The sequence below is a fragment of the Salmo salar genome, chromosome ssa18, assembly GCF_905237065.1.
Source record: "Salmo salar chromosome ssa18, Ssal_v3.1, whole genome shotgun sequence".
In the NCBI taxonomy this organism is placed as follows: domain Eukaryota; kingdom Metazoa; phylum Chordata; class Actinopteri; order Salmoniformes; family Salmonidae; genus Salmo; species Salmo salar.
The window spans coordinates 59,228,387-59,246,405 of record NC_059459.1 but is presented as its reverse complement, the minus strand read 5'-3'; the positions used below and the strand labels follow the sequence as shown (position 1 = coordinate 59,246,405).

Genomic DNA, 18,019 nt, shown 5'->3' with positions numbered 1-18,019 from the left:
TGGGAGCTACTCTTTCAGACTGCGGGAGACGGTCTGTGGTGTATTGGGCTCTTTGGCGCCCCAAGTTCAAACCTCAAAAAGGCCTTTATGAAAAAGAATTGTGTCCACAGGGTTCCTTAAAAATGTGAATATAATGTTTAATTAGAGTGTAATATAATCTGCGTTAAAGCAAGCATAAAAACATTCTGGCTGCCGTCCATGGGATTATAAGAGCTGTTTTATTTGCCGAGACGCCCTCCTCTGCACACCCACACACACACACACACACCCACACAAACACTCCCCCTTCTCCCATCCAGCACTGTGGAGGAGAGGGGCCAGTAATTCCGCCAAAAGAGAGCAGAGGCCCCGGCAACGGCAAATATTTACGGCCTTTATCGTTCCCTGTGGTTTTGTCTGAAGTAACAGTCCCGGGCCGCATAGATCCAGCCTCGTCTATGAGCCCATTGTTTTCAGTGAGAACAGCGGGGATATAAAACTCACATAAATATCTCACGGCTCTCTCATCTCTCTATGGCTGCCCCCTCCCTCCCTCCCTGCCCCCCCACACGCTCCCAGCACAGTGACACAAGGCTTTAGTGTGTACCCAGTTAATGTATAAAGTCTTCTGTCAGGTTTATCAGAAGTTCATGAAAAAAAACTGCGTTATGACCCACTGTAATTATATTTGTTTTATGAAAAAGGGCCTGGATTTTCTTTGGAATATTGAGTTAGTGGTTTTTACAGTGTATATTTTACATTTAGGCTCTTATCAAAACAGATCTATAGAGTATTTCAGAGTTAGGTCGGCATTCAGTCATTACATAAAGGGATTTTTCTGCACTTTAAAAAGTGTTTAGATCACAACAGCAGCATATTCTGAATGGAGGGGGTTAAACTTGACACTTGATTAAGAACCTGGCTGAGAAGTCACCTGGTGCGTCCAACGACACTGCCAATTCCTAAATCCTGTGTCAACTCCCTCCATCCAATCCTGTGCAAAACAAACGTACCCCAGGAAGGCTAGTGCTGTGAAGCTACTATGTGCAATGATTTAACTAGTCTTCTCAACGATTATAAACATTGTCCACCCGTTTTCATGTGTCAAATGTTATAAAGCACCCAATCCCCAAAAATTATTCTCCAGGTGAAAGCTAACTATTAAGATTGCCACTAAAATTGGAAGGAGCTAAAATAATGTTCAGGAAAGTGGCATTTGATCAACATTCAATTGTTGTAAAAATGTCAAGGCACAATTGTATGGGGCATGTATTATTTTTGATAGAGACAGGAACATTTAGAACATTTTTCAATTTAATAATTGGTTTTATTAGAGAAAAATTGAACTCATTATTAAATTAAATGAAAATGCAACTGATACTTGATTCAATCATCACATTGAAAAGTGTACTACAGTATAGCCAAGCTGGTCCGGTGTCCTTTAACTTCTCGTAGTGTCAAATATCCATTGTTTTTCATCAAACGTTCGCCATAAAACACATTTTCTACTAAACTCCCGAACTTCACATCCAATCATATCACTGTTCACAAACACTGTCAGTCAGTTAGGCCTACTGAGGAGAGAGATTGTACACAGTCAAGTTCTCTTAATTAAATAAAATAAGTGAAATAGGAATGTAGGCCAACCCGAATCCCCTCCAGTGTGCTGCAGTTCACACTCACCTGGCTGCTCTGTGGGCTGGACGGGTCGTAGCTGGGCACGTAGCTCTTCAGGGAGTCAGGGGGGTTGAGATGGGGCGGGTAGCGGATGGTGGGGTGAGAGAAGTAGGGTGACGGGGCAGGGGGCAAGATGGCCGAGGCAGAGAACTGAAGGGGGGAGTGGGGTGGAGGGCTCCTTGTCGATATAACTGAAGGGGATAGGGAGAGAGGGAGGAAACAGAGAGAGGGAGGGAAACAGAGAGAGAAATAGGGGAAGACAGACAGACAAGACAGACAGACAGAGAGACATAGATTTAGAGAGGGAGGGAGAGAGAGAGAAAAACAAACTATTGAAAAATACACTAATGGAGAACAAAAACGTACACATTACAATCCCAACTAATTCAAAGGACTTTTGGGGGAAGGGTGAGGGGGATGCATGACAAAAACACTTTCAGTTCAATCACTTTCTTGTAGAGGTCACTGTAGGTCACCGAGTGAGCATGTCTAGACTTAGTAGGGGGCAGGTGCTTAGCCTACTGACCACTGTGTCCGACCCCTGTGAGTCCAGGGTGGTGGTGCTGGGGGAAAGTGCTCAGTCTGGAGGAGGAGTCCTGCGGGGAGGTGGGGCTGAACAAGGGCTTCTCTGGCTTCTTCATGGTGGGAGACGACATGTCTGGAGGAGAGGAAACACATACACACCTGGTCAGGGGGGGGGGGGTTACCTGGCAACCACAGAGCCACGCGCACAGACGCTGACAGAAGTAGCATCGCTGTTCTTGCTGCGACATCTTTCAAACATACTCCCACGCTGTGGCGTGGTGGCAGTCATAGTATAGGCTTGCCATCGCTGTCATTTGACACGTTTGACATGTTTTCTAATGTCTACATGCAAGGTAATGTGTGACAATAGGACTGAACATGAAAACGAATGGACTCCGAGACCTCATGTTCTGTGACAGCAGCCGCTCTCCCCCGACCGTGGGTCAAGCTCAAGTGTCCCCGGCCCTGTCACAAGACCTTTATCCCTCCCTCCCTCCCCACAATAGAGAAGAATTCACCTGAAGAGGGAAAGGTGACTCATACCCAACCAGGAAAGGGACAAAGACCTCAGGAATCCAGGGGAATTCCCCACTCAGAATTTTGTAAAAGGAAGCAGCTTAAGTCGTTTCATTTTTTTATTTTTTGTTAGCAACTTGAGCAATACCTCAGACAAGATGGATGGATCTTCCATTTTGCAAGACTTTCAGACTATGGTACCACCCCACTGTGCACATACATACTGGTTGAATCAACGTCGTTTCCAAGGTGGAATAGATGTTGAATTGATGTCTGGACCCAGTGGGACAGTTGTTTTTTTTTTTACTGTGGTGTAACATTCGCTCTAATATATTCTTGAAATGTTCTAAAATGACAGAATTACACGATGGACACTTATGGAGAGAGACCTATAATTGTAAAAACATTGAAATTAACATCAACAGACTTCTCTAACAACAAAAGTCACGCTGGTCTGGGAACTGATCAATGTAAAATCCTAGAATTCACTTAGAATCCTTAGATAACAACACATTGCTATATGTCAAAACGATTTAACTTTATGAACTCTGTTACTTCAAGTTCCACCCCAAAAAATGAGCGAGTAAACCAGGGTGTGTGCTCAGGCCAGGGTGTCCCAGACAGACAAAAGGGCTATGAATCTTACCAAGCAGATATCTAGCTATGAAATGCACCACCGGGTAAGTACGAGGAGCCAGGATTAAGTACTGCACATTTCGTAGGAGCATAGATATGAAAAACCTTCTTCTTCATTGCAAACAGCTGTTCGTTATCAAACCAGTCGCTGACTGAGGATTTGAGAGCAGTGCCAAAAAATATGTAAGGGGAGTGGCTAGGTATACATAACTCCACAACATGGCGTCAGCTGTACTGTAACAGTGAAAGACATTTCAGTGAGCTTACTTTTGATGACAAAAAAAAACAGAATTACGCCTAATCCATGTGCAGTGTAAAAGGGTTTTGTCGGACTAGGCATGTAAAATAAATGTCCGTTTGGCACTTTGGACAGCCTCATATCAGTTATATCAATATCAATCCACTTATTTCTTTATTCCCTCTTTACAGAGTCATTTTCCATCAATGTCCTGATCTCTCCTCTCCTCTTCTCCCTAGCCATTACATTTCAGCATGTGTTCCCCCCCGATACTGAAAGGTAAAAACACAAAACAGCGGGAGAAGGAAGGGGAAAAAAAACACAGTAAATCCCAACGAAGTTTCGTTTAAAGAAGCAAGGGGGAAAAAAAACACCTTATGCTGTCGGATGTTGGGACATTCTGTACCCTAAGTGTTTTATCTGTCGTAGGGTAGTGAGATGAGAGGTGTCCCTCTCCCTTCCACTCTAGGGCTTAAGCCCTGGGGGGAGAAGGGGAGTGTGTCTGTGTGTGTGTCGGAGGAGAACAATCTGGAAACACGGGACAGTGAGGGCTTAATTAAAAAAGCTACGGGCCCTGGCCTGCACCACGAGACCAGGTAATGAGACATACACCCCTCCCTGGAGGATCTCTCACACACACCCTCTCTCTCTCTCGCTGCCTGTCAGTATAGTGGCGTTAGCAGGGCTAGGCACGGGATGGCCCACCAACTGGGCCTGCCACCTGTTGAGTCAGACAGCTCCTCTGGGACCTAGCTAGCTTCAAACAGAGGCCACCACACCTTCCCATCACTCACTCCACCTCCCTCTCTCTCTCTGACACACACACATGCAAACACATGCCTGGATACGCACACACACACACACACACACCTGTTAACCCTAGCATGACCTTTTCAATCTTGCAGTCTAATAACACAACAAGTTTATTAATAAAGTTCTCTACTAAGTCTGCTCACAGCCACAATTGCTACAGCTCTCACTAGCATGTCTTCCTTCTCACTTTCATTGGTGCAACCCTGCATTCCACAATTAAATCGCTACCAGAATGAAGATTCCACTCACATCGCTTCAACATTGCAACTCTTAACACTCCTTCAAAACTCCAATACTCGCTCAGACTGGCGAGAAAACAGGAAGTAATGAGGAAGCTCGCAAACTACCAGCGAACTCAACAACCCTCCAAACGAGCTTATCAACAGGGGCATGTTCTCAGTCAAGATATTTCCTGTCAACATTTCTGTTACTCACCCAGCCTGTTTGTTCTTATCATATTTATTCAACAGTAATATTGTAGACCCCCCCCCCCACACACACACACACACACCTCCCCTCTCACCTTCTCTCTCGTGCCAGGTCCTGCTGCCGCTAGCTGGGGAGCTAGGTGAAGAATAGAAGTCAGGGCCAGTGGGACTGGTCTCCATGCTCTCGTCTATGTTGAGGGTCTTGGGCCGTTTACTGGAGAAGAAGGCGGAGAAATGATGAGTCACAACACTGTATGTGCCCTCTGATCCCTGTGTGTCTCTACTGTCACTGCCCCTTGATGTTGGAAAAATGTCATATCTTTACTGCTAACGTATCGTCTAGATGTGTGGGTGTTAATAAAGTTGAACTAGAACAGATGGCTAAAATATGGAAGTACATGATGGAGTAAGATTATCAATTTGCCCCTCTGACAGAAAACTGAAATCAGTTTTGCATCCACCCCCCTCTTCATCTCATTCAAAGTTCAGAGGTCAAGGTGTGATGCGGGAGAAGGAGAGTGGGGTTAAAGCAGGGTCCTGCAGTAGACTGACCTGCCAGGCGGGGAGGAGAGGGAGCGATGGAGGCCCACGCTGGAGTTCAGGTCATGGTAGTACGGCTGACTTGGCATGTCGGCCATGGAGAAGTTCACCCCTGCCCCCTGGGTAATGGGCGCTGAAGAGTAGGGAGATAAAAAGAGGTTACTTCCTGGTCACTGGCCTGCTGATTGGTTGCCTGCTGAAGCTGTGATAGGCTTTTGATATGATGTGACCTTGAGCATGGCCCACAACTTCACTGAAATGATCTCAGTGTACATGATCCCCTCTCACATGACTGAAAATCATTGAACCTTTGCATTCCACCAGCATAATGCAAACTCATGAACTAGGCCACACACACATCACCTCTCTGATTGATCCAGCTGAGCATAGGACCATTCTCAATGACCTATTGTAATTGGTCAAGCACATATGAATAAGTGCATTGAAGTTCACTTTCATGATGCTCTTATGTGTGATATGCTTTGAGAAACCACAGCCCACCACTGTGTGAAAGTCGACTTTTTTTCCCCCCTGTGGTTGACAACCGCGAGGGAGGGATATTGTTTCAGGGAGGACAGCTGAGTGATAACTAGGGCACTGTGTAAAAGCTCCTTCCGCTCTTGAAGCTGCAGCCCGCGATGGGAGCCCTGTGAGGGCGGTGGGTGGGTGGGTAGATTGGTTTGGACTCGACGAGAGACTGGAGTGTGTGGTGGGGTCTGTTGTGGTCTGAGGTTCACCACTGGCATGAGCTCCAACCCCAGCACTGCAGTCTTGGAACTGGCAACCCACAGCAGCCCTGGCATTGGCTACCCAAGGGCATTTGTGTTTTAATTTACTGCCAACGAGACTCTCCCTCTCTCTCTCTATTTCCTTCACTCTCTATCTCTCTTTTTGGCATAGCATACTGTGTGTAATACCACTTGCTCTGTCTCCCAGCCAAGTCATTTAACCCCGTCTGTTAAAGAAAATACAACCCTGACTTCTGAATCCAAACAATGCCAGGCGCAAAATCACAACGATGCTAAAACACCTGTTCACGTTTTTTCCTCTTCTTTAATTTGAATGTGCATTTTGGAACTGCAAAATCACAGCACTGACTGAATTTCAATTGGCTTAAAAGGTCTACTCCGCAATCCGTAAAACAACAAATCAAAAATGGCAGTACAAATTACAGAGGGGCTTAAAAAAAAAACATTAAGTAGAAAACACGAGTTGTACGTCAGTGTCAGTGAGTTCTTAGTGTACCCCAGGCATGTTAGAGGTCAGGACACAACATCCCATAGGTATGTGATAGAACACAACAGCCCTTGAGGCATACAGGTAAATCCTGCCTGAGGGGACCATTGTCCTCAGATAGCTGGGGAGAGCGATTCCTGAAAGAACATCCGTCATCGTCTTTGAAAAGGGCAGGCAAGTCTATACAAACACACACGGTCACACAGTCTCACACACACACACACACACACATACACACACATACACACCGGTGTACTGTACACACACTCATGTTGTATTCTAATGCTGGAGACTTGCTCGACTGGATTTTCTGTTTTTGTACTGTGAAGCTTGCTGTTTTGAATCGGCAATGAGGATAAGGGGTATTGAGGGCGATGGTGATAAAGTATATACTTACTTCTGGACACACGCACCAGCTCTGAAACACTGAAGACTCCTGATTTGATGAAGCTGTCTTCCAAGTAAACTGCAGAAACAAAAAAACACAGATAGACAATATATCAATGCAACATTAAACCCAATGCTTTGTGTTCTCGTAACTAAGAGTAAGTTACATTCGTAGTGATTCGAGCTGTTGCTAAAGTAATAAATCATTACTTGATTCCCTGCTTACGATACACAGGACGAGCAAAAAGTCTTGGCCAAATATTGTTTTCTAAAATAGAGCAACCATCATCTACCCATCAACCATAGCGACACGACCCAGCACAGCTCCAGCCTGAATAATGGCAATATTGACAATACTGAAACATGGAGGCTTTGAAGTACAATATGTATGGAGCCCAGAATGTGAGAAAAATAACTATTATGACCCATCAGTCTAGCCTGGTCCCAGATCAGTTTGTGCTGTTTATATGTTTGTCATGACAATAGGAGTCGGCGATATAGCACAAACATAACTGTGACCAGGCTAATGTCAGTCTGTCAGCCATTCAGACAGACATGTCACTGACATCCAAAACGACTTCGACATTTCATCCTTTGATGTTCTGAGCAGGACCATTGGGTGTGCCAACAACATAGGGGGGGAGGCGTGAGTCTAGATTCCGATTGGCAGCTAAAAGCACTTTCTTCCTCCTAATTCCTCAATGCAAGCCAGCGGGCGTCCCAGAGAATGACAGGGGAACTGTGGCACTGTAGTGGGAGCAGCTAGGGAGGCCCTCACGGGGCCTGAGTCATTGGCTCAACGTTGGCTCAACGTAGTGTTTGACTTGGCAGCGAGACGCACATGCAGGGTAGGCAGAACCTACTCTTGAGGTACGGAGCTAATTACGTTCTTGCTCTATTTTCATTCCTGGCCCGTGATGACATAGTCCAGGTCAGTCCAGGAAAGCAGCAACAGGCTGCCGGAGATGATTTGGAACAGTGGCCATTTTGTTTGGCTAGCTAGCAGACTGGCTACTAGACGTAGCTTAGCTATCCAACCCTTATTGGCAAGGACAAGAACTATGGCCTCAGACATCCACTAGTGTACTAGAGAGGAGCACATAACTGTCTAGCCTTCGTGTTTCCCAATCTTTTTTGTCTCTTAGATTCAGACATCGGTTTTGTTTTGGTGTCTAGACCAGTGGAGGCTGCTGATGGGAGGACGGCTGATAATAATGGCCGGAACGGAGTCAATGGAATGGTATCAAACACCATTACACTCTATTCCAGACATTATTATGAGCCGTCCTCCCCTCAGCAGCCTCCACTGGTCTATACAGATGTAGGATCTTAATTTGTGAATTATTATGTGGATTATAATTAATGGTCATTTTTGTAGGGGTTGATACATTTTTTGTAAAATAAAGTCTCAAATTTCAAAGTGGAAATGACAAACTTGAGAAGCCTTTTTAAACCTCAGATACACTACAAGTTAAAAAAGTTATCCTACAACAGGATGATTAAATGAATCTGTAATTCCATAGAAACCTTAAAATGGGTGTAGTCTGCATAACTGTGAAAGGTCACATCTTGTTTAAAGATAATTATGCCAGGTAAGAGCATACACACAAAGAGTAACTATCATAAACAGATTCTGGAATCGTCTACCAGGCGAGACCATATCAAGTACAGAGAGGGAACTGGGAACTATAGAGCTGTGATTGACAGGACAGAGGTTGGAGGACCGTGACAGTGAGGTTCAGGTACATACCTGGGTTCTTGCCTGGCTCATTGTTACTGGGACTTCCTGACTGCTGTGAGTCTGTAACACAGATAGAGAACCATGCTTAGTATTATAGAACCATCCCACTGGGCACAGACGTCAATTCAACATCTGTTCCATGTCATTTCATTGAACCTCAAATCATGAAATACCACAAAAGGTCATCAAAGTTCAGCACTCTTCTATCAATTTAAGTTATTCAAATTAGCTTTATTGGCACGGATGGTAACCACCCAGTGTTGCCAAAGCAATACAATGGCCCACTACTATAAGGACACGTCAAAAATACCCTGAATGTGACAGGTGGCCAAAAACAAGGAAGCAAGGTGCTGTTGGTCATCAGATTTCATTTCAACCTAGACATAATATCAGCTGGAGTCATAGGGATTATATAATGAATACTCCTCAGCTTCCCTAGAATGTGTCTGAGGTTTTTATCGTAATTTTTCTGCAGACGTGTCAGTCCTGACAGACCAAACCAGATGTGCAATGGTATTTGCTGTTGTTTAAAAAAAAAAGAGGAGACAGAGAAAAGGGGGGTGCGGGGGGAGTGGGGGCTACAGTCAAAAGCCAGCAGAACAAAAGAAGTGCTCAACAGGGGTGGAAAGAAACAATAAGACAAGTTTAAAAAAAATGTTTAAAAAAAAGACGAGGTGAAGAGTTCTCCTGACCTGGTTGATTCTGTCTGAATTTTTACAGGGCCTGGGTTAGGGAAAACATGGTGTGTCTCTGCCTCATCCTGCCCTGCCCCTGCCCGAGAGAAGCATGCACATAGCACACGCAACAGGAGGGGGGTACACTCTGAAACACATCAGGAATTCTCCCCATAAGGTAGCCTAGCTTAGCCTCCAAGCGCTCCCTCTGATTGACGATGTTACCTTACAGCACCTTTGGTGGGGTAACTGGCGTTCCTCAGCCGCCACCATGCTCGTTAGTCACCGCCGACCGCCAGGTCCGTTTTTCGCGGCTCAACTGCCACGCAACACTAACAGATATTCAAACGATGCCCACGAGAGCCTGGCTTTTAACGTAAACACTTGACCATGTCATATACAGTCAGCAATAGAAAGTGGCTCCAAAGAGCTCACTTCATTTCACCTAAAAACTAGTACAGTAGGCTTTGTATGGAAGAGCGGGTGTGTAGAGTAGTGAGGAACTAGTCCAGGCATATCAGAGGGGGACGACACCGACAACATAAACACTAGTTCATATCATATAACATAGGTCTGCAGTTGCAAATTAGTTCCAAAGAGCTGACTTAGATTTCACATAAACACCAGTTCCTCACGACAGCACACACCCACTCTTCCACACAAAGTCTACTGTAGCGTCAGCCTACCGGAGTAGGGCGACATCGCCGTCACCCAAAAGCCAACAACATATGGGAGAGGAAGAGAGGAGGACCCAACCCCCCTCCCTCCACCAGCCCCCGCTTCAACCAACCATCCAGGGAAAAAGCAGCACACGAGGGGGTAAAAGTACAACAGTACAACACTGAATGGCCAGGCTTTGTTTGCCTTGAGTTCCATAATGATTCACCACAGCCCCCCCCCCCACGTGTTCCTCCTGTGCCCTACGCCTTTAAACGCTGAGAAGTGAGGACAAGAGGCGGGAGACGGTGAACTCAGATATCCTCGCCTTGCAACACAACACTCCTTTTGCTGCTGCAGAGCCTTCCCTCTCTCATAAGCTTAATTTTAGATGTAAAGGAGAGAGAGAGAACGAAAGAGAGAGCGAGAGAGAGAGAAAAAAATGTGAAGAAAAAACCCCCAGAGATTTATGACCATTAAACGGCACTGCAAAAACAGAATGTTCTTGGCTGCGGCTCAACACTGACAAAATAGGTAGAGAACAACACCACCATACGTTAAACAAAAAATATCTCCTCTTATGGTTAACCCTGAACAGTCACAACTTTGAGTTCTCTCTACAGGATACAGAGGACACAAGGGAAGTCCAATGCCAATAGCTTGCTCTCTTTTAGGTGCAACTTATTTTTCTAAGCTGGCTAGTTTGTTAGCTTGTCTCTTTTGTAAGCTTGTAATCCACCATTTACCTGAAAAGAAAGGACTCTCTGGATGGCAATTCACATTATTTCAGCAAAAAAAACTGTATGGTGCTATTGACTTCTCGGGCACATCATGCAAGCACATTTGTCATTTGACTGGCACGCCATAAAAATACTGTATAACGAGATCGAATTCTATGTTACACGCCACAGTCGGGGGCTTTTGTGCCAATGGTTTGTGTGGAACCACGTCCATACAGTAAGTGATTGCAGGGAGATCCTCCTCCTTTCTTGCTCCCTGCCACCCAGCCACCCAGCCGCCCAGCCGCCCTGGCACCTCCCACCCTCATGCCACTTTCAGACCCATCCATCAGTCTAGTTACAACTGTCAACTATTGCCCTCTCCCAGGAGAGAAAGAAAGAGAGAGACAGAGGGACAGGGGAGGAGGGAGAGAGAGGAGAGAAAGTGGGAGGGCGCTACAGAGAGAGAGAGAGTGACAGAGAAACAGAGAAACAGAGAGAGAGAGAGAGAGAGAGAGAGAGAGAGAGAGAGAGAGAGGTGGGGAGCTGTTTCTTCTAACATGGAACAGACCATTGTGAGAGAACAGATGGGGAGCTGTTTCGTCTGACATGGAACAGACCATTGTGAGAGAAAGAGAAGGTAGGGAGCTGGTTCATCTAACATGGAAAAGACCATTGTGAGAAAACAGGTGGGGAGCTGTTTCGTCTAACATGGAACACACCATTGTGAGTGAACAGGCAGCCTTGACAAAAGACCAGATGGTCGTGGCAATTAAAGAACCCAGGCAGCAGAAGCAGCATCTTCACTTTGCTGCCCTACAGTACTGTAGGCCTACAGAGGAGCCACCTGGAAGAGTTGAGGTGGGATCCAGGCATATGGCATCTGCTGTCAACTCATCTCAGAGGTTTGAGGGAGCACCATACATCTGAGAACTGGAAAACACCTGACATCTCACATACATTTCACCCTTGACCTGTAGCTAGGGAGGTGTAGGAGGTTGTTGTGGGGGCTTGAGGTTAAGTTCAAGTTCAGGTTCAAGTTCAAATCCCAGTTCAAGTTCAAGTGTGTTAATAGCCACATAGAAGCAGTCGATCAGGCCAGGGTTGAAAATATTCTTATATATATTTTGGAAATTAACAATAAAATCAACATATGAACACATTTAAAAGGTATAATTCCAAATAACCGCTATTCTAACTAGAAAAATGAAAAGTGCCTACAGTGCCTTCAGAAAGTATTTATACCCCTTGACTTATTCCACATTATGTTGTGTTACAGCCTGAATTCAAAATGGATTAAATATTTTCTTTTTCAATCATCCTCCTATACACAATACCCCATATCAACGAAGTGAAAACATGTTTTTAGAAATGTTAGCAAATTTATTATAAATTAAATACAGAAATAATACATTTACATAAGTATCTCAATTTAATCGATTTTAAATTCAGGCTGTAACACAACAAAATGTGGAAAAAGTCAAGGGGTGTGAATACATTCTGAAGGCACTGTATGTTGTACAATTGTATGCTGTGTAAATGTAAGTCTGCATACAAGAAATAAACTGTCTGACACAGAAATTAAAACAGGGGTGAAGACTTCCCTCTACAGAAAATATCTCCAATCTCCATTAAAAAGACGCATCAAACCTTCCAAATGGAGACCAATCCAAGACCAATCCAATCGTCTTCAAACAGGCGCCAACAACCCGTAAATAAACAGTGTGGTCTCGGTCTGCGAGGTAGAGCTCTGGCTCTGCCCTGAGAGTTTGGCAAGGCCCGGATCACAACGCAAGATACCAGAGACACAGCCACACTCCAAAAACAACGTTTCTTGGCACCTCTCCGTCCCTGCCACTTGTTTAAACAAACAAACTGGGCCCGCAAAGGAGGAGGAGGAGAAAATAAAAGCAAAACAGAGGATTTGAGGATCTTGGCTGTGATTTGAGTGAGGAGGACCTACACGTTGGGATTGTGGGGAGTAGTGAGTATCGACATTGACATGTACGGACTTTGTTTCGTACCTTATGCATAATGGCACAACGTGGATTCTTTGCTATTGTGAAGGCTTCTTTTACCTGTTGTTCTCTCTCTCTCTCTCTCTCTCTCTCTCTCTCTCTCTCTCTCTCGTTTGGAATGATACCCATAACTTCCCCCGAAGAAACTCTCAGTCCACCCCCAACCCACTGTGTATATTAAACCAGTCGCATACTTTTACAAACTCACTCGTTGCAGTACACCCACCTGATCCCACAAACACACACGTCCCACAGCACATACTCGCTCTCACATACGCACACGCTCTCACATACACACACGCCGCCGCAGATGCATACCAACGTCGACATTTCAGGGAGGGAAGAGAGAAGCCGCCTGGCAGCCATTTTAGACTGCTGCACCCGGGGTCTGTGCACATGTATAGCTGTGGCTGCCAGAAGCATGGGTCCCGAGCCAAGACGCATCTCAGCGGCCCGAGAGAGGGAGGGAGGGAAAGAGAGAGAAGAAAAGAGAGAGAAAGAGAGAGAGAGCGAGAGAGACGTAGAAATATCGCCTAATTACGGCAGCGCTAGGCCCATAATATTTCAACAATACAGCTGTGTGTAGTGTAAATATTTGACATGGCCACACTTTCTGTCCCTCTTCTGCACCAGTTTGGCCGAGGAGCAAGCCGTTAGCGGGGTAGGCAAGCTGTCCATCTGTCTGTCGGTCGATCCTGGTGCACATAGCCATGGTGTGTGTGTGTGTGTGTGTGTGTGTGTGTGTGTGTGTGTGTGTGTGTGTGTGTGTGTGTGTGTGTGTGTGTGTGTGTGTGTGTGTGTGTGTGTGGACTTTGTCCTGTGTCCTCCTCTGCTCCTGGTTTTTATCCTTAACGGCTTAGCCATGATGACCTCATCGTTGTGGGCCCAGTTCCAGATCCTAGCTTTCTCTTACATGTTGCTCCATCACTGCATTCTACAGCTACACTACATGGCCAAAAGTACATGGACACTTGCTCGTTGAACATCTCATTCCAAAATCATGGGCATTTATATGGAGTTGGTCCTCCCTTTAGCCGCTACAACAGCCTCCACTCTTCTGGGAAGGCTTTCCGCTAGATGTTGGAACATTGCTGCGAGGACTTGCTTCCATTCAGTCACGAGCATTACTGAGGTCGGGCGATTAGGCCTGGCTCGCAGTTGGCATTCCAATTCCTCCCAAAAGTGTGCGATGGGGTTGATGTTAGGGCTCTGTGCAGGCCAGTCAAGTTCTTCCACACCGATCTTGACAAACCATTTCTGCTTCGACCTTGCTTTGTGCAGATTCGTTCGTCGGACTCCCAGATGGTGAAGTGTGATTACTCACTCCAAAGAAAATGCGTTTCCACTACTCTAGAGTCCAGTGGCGGCGAGCTTTGCACTACTACAGCCGACGCTTGGCACTGAGCATTGTGGTTTTAGGCTTGTGTGCAACTGCTCAGCCATGGAAACCCATTTCATGAAGTTCCTGACAGACATTTGTTTTGCTGACGTTGCTTTGAGAGGCAGTTTGGAACTGGGTAGTGAGTATTGCAACCGAGGACAGAAGATTTGTACATGTTACGTGTTTCAGCACTCTATGGTCTCGTTCTGTGAGCTTGTGTGGCTTACCACTTCACGAATAAGCCGTTGTTGCTCCTAGACGTTTCCACTTCACAATAACAGCACTTACAGTTGACCGGAGCAACTCTAGCAGGGCTGAAATTTGACAAAATGACTTGTTGGAAAGGTGTCACGTTAAATTCGGTTAAACAGCCATCACTAGCACATTAGAGGCTGCTGCCCTATATACATAGACTTGGAATCGCTGGCCACTTAATGGAACACCAGTCACTTGAATAATGTTTACATCTTTTGCATACATATATATATATATATATATATATATATATATATATACGCACACTCTATTCTACTGTATCTTAGTCTGACATTGCTCGCCCAAATATTTATACATTCTTAATTCCATTCCTTTACTTTAGATTTGTGTATATTGTTGTGAAATTGTTCGATATTGCTGTCAGATATTACTGCACAAGCATTTCTCTACTCCCGCAATAACATCTGCTAAACACGTGTACTGTATGTGACAAATACAATTTGATTTGATTTTGTTGAAAGTCACTGAGCTCTTCAGTACGGGCCATTCTACTGCCAATGTTTGTCTAAGGAGATTGCATGGCTGTGTGCTCGATTTTATACACCTGTCAGCAACGGGTGAGCTGAAATAGGCAAATCCACTCATTTGAAGGGGTGTCCACATACTTTTGTGTATCTCCGTCTCTGGGTCTGTAACAGTATCTCTTTTGTCTCCTCTTGTGCCTGCCAACATTTATCTCTCTTTCTGTATCAGGCACTGTGTCAGCTGTATCAATTCTTATCTAGTCTGAATTGTATAGTATGGTATATGCTTTCCTCTCCACTTCTAAATCGCCATCTACATCTAACCTGGTATCTCTCAATCCTACACCATTTTCACGTTTTTTTTGTCGCACTTTCTTTCCCTTCTTTCTCTCTTCTTAGTGGCCCTCTATTTCTCTCTCACTCTCTGTCGCTCTCTCTCCCTCTCTTTTTTTGCCCCTTCTCTCCCTCGTTTTGTTGACTAAACAAAGTGGCCTTTATCGGAGAGAGCCGCAACCCAAACAAGCCAAACAAAAGATAGGGCGAGGAAATCTACCCAGAGGAGGGAGGATCTTATCATGCCAGGGAGGCCATTGTGAATGTGTGCCAGTCTGCACAATGGCAGTCTCATGCCCTGGCATCTAATGCACTAACGTATCAAAATATTATTTGAAGGCCGACACCTGTCTGCCAAGAGACCAATATCGAGGAAAGAAGACGAGGAAGACATGCTAAGGTTGACGGCCATTTTGAGAACTCATCCTTTGCCAATACCTAGAGAGCATGTGTGGTAAAACGAGCCCATACAAACGCAAACCCAGAAAACAGCAGTAAATGTGTTAAGAAACGTATAAATCTTACTGTGTGTGCAGAATGGACAGATATGAAGACAGCAAAGCATTCTTCTAGGAATGCCCCCCCTCCTTATAAGGCTTTTGAGCAACTCAAAAGCTAAGTAGCATATCAACGACAAATAAAGTCTTCTATCATGTTAATTAGATTCAGCTACATTTGCTTTAGATCGACTGCAGACATGATACAAAAAGCCTGTCTAGGAACACATTTAAGGCTTGTGGGAGTGTTAGGGGGAGGTGGGGAGAGACAAGGAGGGTAAAGTTGAAAAGACTGAAGGAACAATGACATTTTGCCTTCTTTTTCTTCGACGGAGAGACACCACAGACTTGTTTGAATGGAACACGCACACACCCACGAGACAGTGAGACAGTGGGACTGTCAGGTTTTGAGACGTAGGAATCAAGTGTCAGACAGACAGGGTCAGACAGAGGAGGGCGATGTGGAGGAGGAGGGGGGGCCATACAACTTTCAGGGCAGAAGCATTCACAGACAGCTACAGAAACTGTGTGTGTGGCGGGGGTTCTCATGATTCTCATGAAACCACTTTTAAACATGTCTGTAGGAAATTGAATTCCAAAATCATGATGCAGCTGCAAAAATCAACCATAATTCTGAAAATGGGTCTTATTTTAAAAATATTGTACATTTTCACCAGAATTCTGTACATTTTCACCCCACATTCTCATTATCAAAATGCATCCGGATTAAATTCTTAGGTCATTTTATACAATTCTACTTTAGAAAAATCTAACTTATTTGAATAAAAAGATAAATATGTTGCTGTAGTTTGTCCATAAATCATAAAAATTGTATACTAGTTGAAGTTTACATTAAACTATAATATTTATTATGTAAAAACACTGCCTGTGGACATGTCTCATTGCCGTAACACCTTTTCAAGTTCCTGTAAAAACTCCAATTAGTTTTTAAATAAAGTTTTATACACCCATGATGCATCATTTAGAGGAGTAGTCCTTCGATGAGCACTAGTTAAGTTATTTGATTTGCTTATATGCCTTCAGAATGCGGTTCTTATTCTCAAACACACCTTTTACCCCACTTTGCCTTCTCATTACCGAAACAGCTAAAAAGCTCAAATTGGGAAAAAGTCAGAGAACCATTACCTTACCAACATGGAGACATGAATAGGCTTTAGTGATGTGGTCAATTGTTTGCTGACTCATTACGGCTGTCTCCTATTATTTGCAGATTGAGCTATGGGCCTCTCATTACCGAAACACACATTTCTCATTACCACGTAATTTTTGGGTCCGTTTCAGTAATGAGAACCTCAATTTCAGTAATGATAATAAGCTAATTCTAATGTATAGTCAATGGGTGTGCTGTGCTGGTAAACTTTATTTATTTACTTGGACCAATTGTATAGATTTTTTGTAAAACAACAGTTATTTGATTAAGTAGGGTTTGTCGAGAAATATTGGGTGTATAAACCCCATTTAACTTACTTAAAGTCACAATCTGCAGTTTGTGTTTCAACAAAGAGTAACCCCACCACTTAAAGGAGGATATCCCCAATTTTGACATGTGTACCTGCTTTTACACTTACCTATACCTATAGGCATATTGTGTCATGCTGTTTGCCCATAGGATCCCATCCAATCCAGAAATACATCTAAAATACCTTAACCACAAATATCCATGTACTAATACACAAATATTAACTGTAACTTTTTTTTAAGTCACCTTGTTACGTTTAAATCCACTTTTGACTTTTGAAAATAAATGCATGTAATTACAATACTTACACTGAAATAACAGGTATTTTAATAAATCAGTGATTTTAGTATTATTTGGGATGAACAATTGACACTGATGATTATTTTGGTTTACTGAATCTCTGATAGAGATCAGTACAGTTTTTCATTGGCAAACTATACTTTACGCATTACCGAAACATGCAGTCTCATCCCCGAAACCTGCTTATCATTACTGTAATGCACCAATATTTAGGAAATATTAGGCAATATAAAACATACTTTAGCAATTTTGGATTCATCTGATAGTGTGATTTTTGTTCTTTATCCAAATAGGTGTGCATAAATAAAATAAAAATAACATGTACACGCCAATGATTATGACAAAAGAAAATTTAAAGGTTGTGTTATGGTAATGAGAACTTTTATTTCGTAATTTAATTCAATTTTCCGTGTTATGTTTAACTATAATATTAGACATTTGTTTATAACTTTTTTGGACTTTGGAAAATTGTTGCGGTAATGAGAATTTTTGTGTTGGTTGTTG

At 44.0% G+C, this 18,019-nt stretch overlaps 1 protein-coding gene across 6 annotated transcripts in view; it reads right to left on the bottom strand.

Annotated features, from left to right (window-relative positions):
- Nucleotides 1–18,019, bottom strand: part of LOC106577586 (nuclear factor 1 B-type) — an 85,558-nt gene that overhangs the window by 24,832 nt on the left and 42,707 nt on the right. For 5 of the 6 annotated variants that reach the window (XM_014155761.2, XM_014155759.2, XM_014155763.2 and 2 more), the window contains exons 3-8: nucleotides 8,726–8,776; nucleotides 6,986–7,054; nucleotides 5,365–5,485; nucleotides 4,908–5,026; nucleotides 2,183–2,314; nucleotides 1,663–1,847 (exon numbers count right to left, since the gene is read on the bottom strand). In XM_014155761.2, coding sequence (XP_014011236.1) covers nucleotides 1,663–1,847; nucleotides 2,183–2,314; nucleotides 4,908–5,026; nucleotides 5,365–5,485; nucleotides 6,986–7,054; nucleotides 8,726–8,776 — 677 coding nt within the window. The remainder of the gene's footprint in view (nucleotides 1–1,662; nucleotides 1,848–2,182; nucleotides 2,315–4,907; nucleotides 5,027–5,364; nucleotides 5,486–6,985; nucleotides 7,055–8,725; nucleotides 8,777–18,019) is intronic. The other variant, XM_014155762.2, reaches the window with a different exon arrangement.